At 41.3% G+C, this 9,989-nt stretch overlaps 1 protein-coding gene across 3 annotated transcripts; it reads right to left on the reverse strand.

Annotated features, from left to right (window-relative positions):
• Positions 1 to 973: 973 nt before the first annotated feature.
• On the reverse strand, positions 974 to 5,603 carry LOC121748674 (calmodulin-binding receptor-like cytoplasmic kinase 3). Of its 3 annotated transcripts, none has more exons than XM_042143160.1 (8): positions 5,332 to 5,603; positions 4,343 to 4,788; positions 3,975 to 4,223; positions 2,929 to 3,212; positions 2,025 to 2,190; positions 1,852 to 1,941; positions 1,374 to 1,669; positions 974 to 1,276 (listed from the first exon to the last, which is right to left on the reverse strand). In XM_042143160.1, exons 2-8 carry the CDS (start codon positions 4,590 to 4,592, stop codon positions 1,067 to 1,069), a joined length of 1,545 nt encoding a protein of 514 aa, XP_041999094.1. In that variant the 5' UTR covers positions 4,593 to 4,788; positions 5,332 to 5,603; the 3' UTR covers positions 974 to 1,066. The 3 variants fall into 3 exon arrangements, with proteins under 3 accessions (XP_041999094.1, XP_041999092.1, XP_041999093.1); XM_042143158.1 differs by having other exon boundaries at positions 4,343 to 4,791; XM_042143159.1 differs by lacking the exon at positions 5,332 to 5,603 and adding an exon at positions 5,090 to 5,325 and having other exon boundaries at positions 4,343 to 4,791.
• Positions 5,604 to 9,989: the final 4,386 nt, after the last annotated feature.

Here is a 9,989-nt window from a genome sequence, read left to right on the forward strand (position 1 = left end):
CTTAATTTTCAAATTGGATTCCCACGGACGACGCCAATTGTTGCGATTTGTGAAGAATTTGAGAACTGTGCGTCGGTGTGTGTGTGTGTGTTTGATCGAAGAAGATGAGTAGAGAAATCTTGTGAGGAAGTTTATTCAAGCTCTCAAACTGAATTAATGAAATTACATCACAACTAACTTCAACAAACTATTTAAACCTAACAAATCTAACGGTCGAATCTAATCGAACGCCTGTGATTCAATCTATCACGATGAACATGATCCAGCGGTTGCTGAACCATTCCAGCTTGATCAAGTAACAAACATTTCTAGCTTGATCAAGTAACAAACAACTTGATGCAGTTGATTTATCAATCCATTCCACAACTATGTCCTTGTATCTGTAGTTTGTGTTTCAATAAAATCCTTTTAACGCTAAAATTTAGCTGCGTATGTGAATAGGGATCCAAAGATGTTTGCCCTAGAAAATATGAAATTATTGTACTCCCTGAGTCTAAAAAATAGTCTCATTTATGGACAACGCAGGTTTTAATGAGAACTTAGTAAAATAAGAGAGAACGAGAGAAAAAGTGGGTAGAGGAGAAAAGTGAGAAAGTATGGAAAAGAAACTTTCCATTTTTAGAAAATAGACTATTTTTATATTATTCAAAAATGGCAAAATGAGACAATTTTTAGTACCTAGTTTCTATCAACCTAGTTATAAAAAAATCTAGATACGATTTATATTCTATATAATCAGTTACTAACTTTGTCTTTATGAAAATAATTAATAATCTATTTTAAATAATTAATATATTCATTACCAAATCTGAAATCTCACTCGGAGCAGGATATATAGATGGACGCGTGAGTCGATGGTAGTATATGAATTGGGGTGGGGTGATCACACCCCTGGACTGCATTCCCTTGTGCAAGGCTTTCAATTTTCATCTAACAGACCAACAAAGTAATGAAATATGGAGGGAGAGAGCAGTTTATAAGGGCAAATACGAATACAAATCGGTATGAGAAATAATAATAATAGTGGTTGAGCAAGTATAAGAAAAGCATCCACCACATCTTAAGTTCACTCTCTCCTCTCACTCTTGAAGTAGTCTATTCTAATCCCCCACAACTGCTCTCCCACCGCTTTCATATCCGGCCGGTCTGCTCTCGTAGGCGCCACACAATGTATCGCCAAACCGAACATCTTCCCCAAGATCTCCTTATCTATCTTCTCATGCATCAGAGGATCCACCATCTCCCAAAATCTCCCTTCGTTGTACTTGCGAAAAACCTGCATCACCAACCTTGTCATGCTCTGCATCCCAATAAGTGTTCTGCAGAAGAAGAAAAGAACAGACTAGTGCCAATTCTCAGAAACACAAACTCACCCATTTCACTGTTACCCTCTCATCCGCCACTCTCTTGAGGTCCACGGGTCTACGCCCGGTTAATATCTCTATAAGCAGTATCCCGAACGAGTACACATCGCTCTTTGTTGTGAGTTGATATGTCTTCATATATTCGGGATCAAGGTAACCCACTGTCCCCTTTACTTTGGTTGATACGTGAGTTTTGTCCGCGTCGTCACCCAGCTTAGCAAATCCAAAATCTGCGACTTTGGCTCTCAAGCTCTCTGTCAGCAGAATGTTCGAAGACTTAACATCCCTGTGGATTATCTGCTTCTCTGCAAAATTGCTAGCATCATCAGACATCGAAACCTCCACAAAATCAAATCAACTAGATACTGAAGCAAGCGCAAACTACTGCGAACTGTTTAGCAGCAGCAACTAATGAATCAGAGCTACATATAAATCATATGAACTCAGCGAAGCTGCTAAATCTAGTCCGTAGAATTTGAGATGTTACCGGCATATAGATGGAGATACGTTAAGCCATGAGCAACATCGATGGCAATCTCGAGACGCTGATTGAAATCCAATATCTTTCCCTTGTTCCCTAATAGAAACATTGGCTAAATATTATGTATTTATCATCACCTAAGAAAATAATTGGTACTTTCCCAAGTCTAGAGGCTTTACCATCTAAATATTCCCTAAGGGTACCGTTAGGAACATACTCTGTGATGATCAGACGTTCGTTTCCTTTTTCAAGATAACCTAGGAGCTTTACTAGGTTGCGATGCTCAATTTTAGCCAGAAGTTCGACTTCACTTCGGAACTCAGTCCTCAGGGCATCAAAATGTTCCTGCGTTCATTCCCACAACAAAACTAAATATATTGACCAAAACAAGCATCAGTGCATAACATGGGCTCATAACAGGGAAATTTATGATTACTAACATTTGCTCATGAAAGGGATGCAGTAGAATAGTCGTATTAATTAGATACTAGTATTTCTTTACCATTTATTGAGTCGTTTATTAAGTTGTTAGGTTATATTATTGAGTCAAGCCCGTGAGTATAGGGTCCTAGAGAAGTTTTTCTTATTTATAGGGCTATGTTTCCTACATTTCATTCATTTTAGAGTTCAGCAAATACACGGTGGCCTCTTTGGAGTAATTCAGAGCTCATTTCAATTATCAACTAACAAAACTCCACTTGATTTTATCCAATCGCATTAGTTCAAAATAAGATTTACCATCTCATGAGTTCTAAAACAATTCCCGATCTCATAAGTTCTAAGTTTAACTTGACAGTTCGTAAAAACGGGAGCTTATAATATCTCTTGCATAATCTTAGGCAAGAAAGAGAGTCAAAATTCTTATCATAGAAGTTAGCAGAATCACAAAAATGCGTTATCTGTTTATGTACATGCAGAAAGACTTCTTTCTTAATTTTTGTAGTTCAATGCTTCAATCCAATGTGAACACAGCAATCAATTTAAGAAATTTCACTAACAATTAGAGCCACGTGTAGTTATCAGTAAACACAAAGCTAAGGTAGCATGAACTGCACATTTAATGCAAAGAAATTGATCTGATACCTTTCTTGCTCGTTTGATAGCAACAACCTGGCCATCTGGTAGTTCACCCTTGTACACTCTCCCATACCCTCCTTCACCTATTTGTAATGAAGAAGAAAAATTTTGGGTTGCCTTCATAACTTGGTGCATATTCATATGAACAGATCCAAGCCTATTGAGTTTCGGTGACATTGAAAATCTTGAAGGACTTGGGGGAACTCTCAAGGGACTCGGCGGCACTCTTTGTGGGCTTCCAACAAACTTTTCAAGTATAGGATTCATTTCTAAAGATGAAACTGAATCAGCTGCAAGAATAGTGCCAATGTCAGTATAAGCAAATCCTTGCAATTTAGATATGAACAGATGCAAGTTGTGCCAGTGTGATATATATACAAAATCTAGAGCAATTTTGCGTAAGATAGATGACAAAAGTAATCATCCAAATATAGACAAACAAGTCAAATAAACATAAATTATGGGTCCATCAAATTAAGGACATCAAAAGTTAGGGATTAATGTAAAACAAGGTGTGTAAATAGTTGTGCAAATTAAACTCCAACGAAAAGAAAAGCTGAGAACAGAAGTATTGAATACCATTCTGGTAGAAAGGCACAGTTAATGCAAAAGAGAAAGGTATGGGATATAATCTTCCAGTTTCTACCCTATGCAAGGGTTTGCAACAGCTCAATACTCAGAAATTAGACGTGGAAAAAGTTTCACCAGAGTTCGCATGTCGAAAATTGTAGATGCACTGATTGTTTATGTACGAATCCGTGGGTGGTTAAGTGTGCTTCCACTATGATACTCTCTGATAGAGACGTGGTAGAAAAGTAGAAAACCATACAAGATTTGTCTTTAGTAAATTTGTTATGAAAGTGCATGATGAAGGGAATCCACCAAACTCAATTATTCTGAAAAGATAGCTTAAGGTTCAAGTTCAACCAAACTTAGTTCCGACCCATGCTTATAAAAAGAAAATGAAACTGGCAACAACCCACGTCCAAAAGAAACCAAAAAACAATAAATAAAATTGCAAACATCGGAACAGAGTTGGTAATGTAACTCACTTGAATTTGGTTCCTTGGAGAGAACAGTATGATCAGTATCCTTTTTCCTTGCTTGAAAACACGGACAGATCAAAGTACAACACAGAAGAAAGAAAGCCGGCACTGCCATGGCTAGCATTTTTGGTTTCAATATAGGATTATCATACTTCTCCTCCCTACCCAAAGTCGTTTTATCAGTACCAATTTCACTATATCCATCTCTAGCAACAGTGTGGAGGGATTTTCTACCAGAGAGCAAACGCGGTTTCTCTGCAAGATACATGATCAAAAAAGTATTACTAGTATAAAAATAAAATCTTGGTTATTGACACATAAACCTCTTTTATAATGAAAAGCCGCAAATATGATATAGATAAGTTTGATGGTACCTAATGACTGGCAGTACTTATCTCTGACATTTTCCTGAACAAAGCATTGTCTCTCACGATACTCGTGTATAGCCTTACAAAATAAATACCTCTCTACCAATTTTCCGTCAATATAAAAGAGTTGGCTACTAGGATCATCTGAGTTAGTAATATGGTACTTTCCACAACCCGTTTCATGCTCCAGCGACCCAGAGGCAGCTGTTGACGTAGATCCCACGAGCAAGCACAATGTTAGCAAAACTAGTTTCATTTCCTTTGGTAGGGCAAACCAGAATTCTCTAAACAATGAATGTCCACAGCAACACGCAAGCCTAGCTACAGCTTAGCTAGGGAAGTAGTCGAAACAGATGGAGCCATAAGTTCAGTTGCAAAATTAAAACTGAATCTCCATTCAAGGTTCACAAAATCCTTTGCTGAAGCAGGCACAATCAGCCCGATGCATCAAACTGCTGCAGAAACCAATAAACCAGACAAATAAGCACGGGTCAAGATTGCATATGCTTATTCCTTCACAATTTTCATGTACCAGTATAATACTAATATAAAGTTCAACTAAATAGAAACCATAACCAATCAACTAGAATCATAGCAATAGTTTCAAAATCCAAATACTGGATAGAAACCATCAAACTATACAGAATTTCACTCACACAACAGATGATACCCAAAACCACCAATCAAGACTCCACCAAAACTTAATATTAGTCAAACCCACAAATAAAACCAGACCCGAATCAGAGCACAAACCTTTGAAACCAAAGAAATCCAATCAAACAGAAACTACGCTTTCCCGATTCAATATGCCAACCACCAACAACTTTTTCCTCTTTAATTACACATAACTTGCACAGCCCACATAAAATCACCCAATAAAGACTGCAACTTTATCGGAAACACATACTATTTCACTTCAAATTCCAAGAGTGATAACAAACATTCTGAACTAGTACTAAATAGGGAAACCATTTATTGAAGTCAAAGGATCAAACCTGAATAAAAGGCGGCTGGTAGCAGAGATGCGATGGGTAATTTTATATACATATATACGCGTGTACACAAACGTACATCACTCTATGGCCAGTTTGAATATATCTAATGATGATTGAAGTGATAATGTTGATGGGAGTTTACACAGACCGGCCGAAGGCGGATGGATCCCGGGAAATTGGTGGGCTCCAATTTGCGTGGACATTATTTTTATTTTCTTATTTTGCTCTTGAAAATTCAAAGCTTGATTGATGCCGTGTACACATCCAAATTTCTCGACTCGATGGTGGAGTTCTTGGTCAATGTATAGTCGTTGCCAGCTAATTAATGGTGTATTAGCTCAATTTTGATGCCATTTTCATTTTATGCATGTTAAAAATCTCTCGCAAAAATAGCTAATCGGGCCCTCTGCAACGCGGTTTTTTATCCGTCTCATCCTTTAATTATTCATGGGCTCTACTGTACTTTTCACTCCATCTCTTAATTAAGAGACAGAACTTGCAACCCTTCGTCTCTTATTCGTCTTTTAACCATCTCTTAACTTACTATTCATTCAATTTTATTTTTTATTTTTATTTCCAACAAATTAAATTAATAAAAACACATTTCATTAAATAAAATAAAATTAGAACATAAAATAAAAATACAACTTAAAATTCAAAAAAAAACACATAATTAAAATCCTAAAAAAACAAAAATTACATAATTTAAAATAAATTTTATAGAAATTGAAAAAAACTACTCCGTCGGCGAATCATCCCCCGAAGGCCGTGGCGGTGCACTCAAGCTACCTAGAGCCGGAATACCAATTTATCTTGCCATATACTCAATTCCGGCAAGATGAGCTTGATATTGTGGAGGCTCCATGCTGGAAGTGTCCGCCATCGTGGCGGTCAAGTACATGGACAATAGGGTGTTCGAGCCTGAGACCGAGCCCGAGCCCGCCTGACTTGATTCGCCTTGGCCCCTCCTCCCTCTAGCCGCCTTCGCCGCCTTGGTCCTTTGCGGCCGACGACGCCCACGGGAGGACCCCCCGGCATCGTCTGTCGTGCCCTCAACCTCCTGCGAGGCAACCTCTTGTGCGGCGCTGCCCGAACTGCCCCCACTAGACGAGTATTGGCCACCCGCCGTGTGCTTTGTGCGCTTTGAGGTCGAGCCCGAGCTGGACCGAACACCGCCGGCCCACCTTTCCTCTTCTTTGACGGCCTCCCAAACATCGACATGTCTGAATTCTTTGTCGGTGTCTTCGAAATAGACTCGCAAAGCCGATCTCAAAATGTCGGCTCCCGTGGCTCCGCTTTGGTAATGAGCCGCTTCGTTCTTGTAGATGCCGCATAATTTTTTGACCTCTCGGTCGACTCGGTCAAAGTGAGCGCGGAGCATCTTCAATGTGTGGCGGCGGGACCCCTTCGGCTTAATCTCATTGTAGGCCTCGGTGACCTTTTCCCAGAAGCACTTCCGGGTTTGTTGATTCCCGACGACGGGATCGTACGAGTCGCTGATCCAAGCGTTGTACACAGCCATTGTGTCCTTGTGGCTGTACGGATGCCGGCCTACATCCTCCTCCTCCTCGATCGCCTCCGCCTCTTCATCCACCGCCTCTTCCTCCACCGCCCTAGAGCTTCCACCGCCTCGTCCTCCTTCCGGAGTGGGTTCATCCGGATAATCGTCCCGAATTTGAGATAATCCCTGCGAACTCCTCGGGGCGGAGGGATGAGCGTATGGATCAACATCAAAATGGAGTGGTTGGTACCCCACCGGCATCGACGAGCCCTGGGTGCCCGGCGTCGACGAACCGGAACCACCCAAGACATTGTACATGCCCCCTAGTCGCCAAACTCGTTGATGTCAAACCCGCCGGAGTCGCCACCGCCATAGTTGCCATCGCCGTACATTTTGTGATGACAATTGGAGAGGTTAGATGAAAATTGGAGAGGAAATGAAGATGATTTGGGAAGAATAGATGTGTATTTGTGTGTGAAATGGGGATGAAATAGGAGTATTTATAGAGTAAAAATATAAAAAAAAAATAAAAAAAGGAAAACGGTAAAAAAATGGTAATATTACTGTTTTCGATTTTTTTATTATTAAATTCGAATTTTAAAAAAATGATTTATTGCGTCAGCGTGACGAAGCCCACTCGCGGGCCGGCGAGTGGGCATCACGCATGGCGCCGGAGCGCGTGGCGAGACAGCCCGCGATCCGTCTCGGTGGGACGGGCGTCTCGGCGAGACCGGGACGAGATACGAGCCACCCGAGGGACGCGTTGCGGGTGGCCTTATAAATTGACTCGTCACAAATTTTATTTCAATCTCGTGGTTGTCTCTTATCTCGTCCCTCCGAGACGAGACGGACCTGGGCGCGTTGCAGCGTACCGTCTCGTCACCATCCCGCCGAGACGCTTGTACCACCGAGACGGATGGCGAGTCGTCTCGCCATGCGTGACGCCCACTCACCTGCCCACGAGTGGGCTTCGTCACGCTGACGCAATAAATTATTTTAAAAAAAATTAAATTTAATAAATTTTTTTAAAAAAAAGCTATAATATGACCGTTCAACGGTCATTTAAAAAAATTCTTTTTTTATTCTATAAATACTCCTCTTTCACACACACAAACACACATTTATTCTTCTCAAATCATCTCTCTTTCCGCTCCAATTTTCATCTCAAATCATCTCTTTTATTCTTCTCCCAAATTTAATCTATTCATGGATCCATTTGAGCAAATACGTCGAATAATGGATGAATCGCTTGTCTATTCGGGCAAGGACACGTGATTCTACCGCAAGATCGGTTGTCTATTCGGGCAAAGACATGTGATTCTACCGCCCACGCTCAACTCCAAGATGATCTAATGGAGCACATTTGGGCAAAATTTGGCAACCGGTAAATGCACATGATCTTTCTTCTACTTCTTTAAGCTTTAAGATTTTGAATTTAGAGAGAGTGAGCGGAAGAAATTGAATTATGTAATTTTCATTTTTTAGGATTTTTAATTATGTTTTTTTAAATTTTTTTAGAATTTTAAGTTGTAATTTTATTTTATTTAATGAAGTGTGTTTTTATTAATTGAATTTGTTGGAAATAAAAATAAAAAATGAAATTGAATGAATAGTTAAGGGATGAGATGGTTAAGAGCATGAATAACCCCGTCCCCAGTTCCGGCCCCAAGTCCCCTCCACGTTATCATTCCTCTACAGTTGCGGCCCGGCCCCAAAAGCCTCTAACCCTGCAGGCCGCAACCCGGGCCGCAACTAATAAATGACACTATTCACAACTTCAACATATTTAACTCGTAAACGCAATTCGTTGAACAATTAAAACCGGGAAAATGCATTGTTCATTAGAAATTAACATTACATTACTAGACGAAGCAAATTTAAAATACAAGAAACCTGGGCCACGACTACTACTTCTTCATTTGGGCGCGAGGTAGGCGATCATCTCACGGTGCAACTCGAGCTCCTCGTCCGACATCTTCGATGTATCCCTCGATGTCAACTCCGTTAGCTGGCTCATCCGCCATGTAATATTCATCTCCGCCAAAGTGTCGGACATCTTATCCAGAGACGGATTGGTCGGCGCCATAGCGGAGTTGCTCGCAGTTGCCCCCCCTTTGCTTTCCTCTTGGTCGCCTTTGTTCCCATCGGGCGGCTCTGAATGCTAGGAGAGGAGACGAAGACGTCGTCGTCCGTCACGTTGAGGTCGATTGCCAGACCTCATTCGCTCGAAGAGTAGTTTCCGGAGGCGGAAACTTTGGTTCTCTTCGCCGCCCCAGTTGCCGCCGGCTCGGCACCGCTGGTGAACTTCGGGCTCTTCTCGACAAGCTTCCAAACCTCGTAGTACTTGAAGGCCTTCTTCCTGTCAGTGAAGAACGCATCCTTCGCCTTCTCGACGAGGTCCGCCTTGCTGTGCCCGCTCGGCCACATCCGAACTACGTTGGCCCACTTTCCGTTCCACTTGCTCATATCTGCCTGGACCCGGCCCCAATGCTTGCGCAGCTTCACGTAGCTACGCTCGATCGACCCTTTAGGACGGCCAGCGTTATACTTCTGAGCAATCCGCTCCCAGAAAGCCTTGTCAGTCTGCTGGTTGCCGATGATAGGATCCTCGGCCACGTCGATGTAGTTCCTCGCAAGCCACATTGTCTCATGCGGAGTGTACTTCTTCGGCCCATCCTCCTCGCCGACCTTCTCCTTGCCCCGCTCTTGAGCGAGCTCCATCTCACTGAATTCGAACTCTTTCGTGTTGACCGGCGAGGTTATGTCGACGTTGCTACCGACTCCCGGACTAGGCGTCGGCTGCGATGGTTGCGACCCCGGTATGTACCAATTGTTCGAGTTAACGAACTCCTCCATCTCACGTTCATTGCTGTTGAACCAATCCATTGATGCCGATTCAAAGTGTATAATAGAGATTGAAATGGAATGCATGTAAGATTGATGTACAAATGGAATGCTCGTATTTATAGACACAAAATAAATAAATAAATATATATATATATATATATATATATATATATAGGGAGATGATCAAAATAAGTATGTGTTTAAATTCAGAAATGCAGACCAAATCTTGGCCCTAGGATTAGATGATCTAATGGTCAATAATTAACCAAAAACACGGAATGTCATAATTAAGCAATTTTATGTCATATTA

The sequence above is a fragment of the Salvia splendens genome, chromosome 9 (assembly GCF_004379255.2).
Source record: "Salvia splendens isolate huo1 chromosome 9, SspV2, whole genome shotgun sequence".
NCBI classification, from domain to species: domain Eukaryota; kingdom Viridiplantae; phylum Streptophyta; class Magnoliopsida; order Lamiales; family Lamiaceae; genus Salvia; species Salvia splendens.

Coding starts and splice junctions, on each gene's coding strand:
- LOC121748674 (XM_042143160.1), bottom strand. CDS start 4,592: ATGAAACTAGTTTTGCTAACATTGTGCTTGCTCGTGGGATCTACGTCA. Junction 4,224..4,342: donor TAAGTACTGCCAGTCATTAG/GTACCATCAAAC, acceptor TGTATCTTGCAG/AGAAACCGCGTTTGCTCTCT. Junction 1,942..2,024: donor CCTTAGGGAATATTTAGATG/GTAAAGCCTCTA, acceptor TGTTTCTATTAG/GGAACAAGGGAAAGATATTG.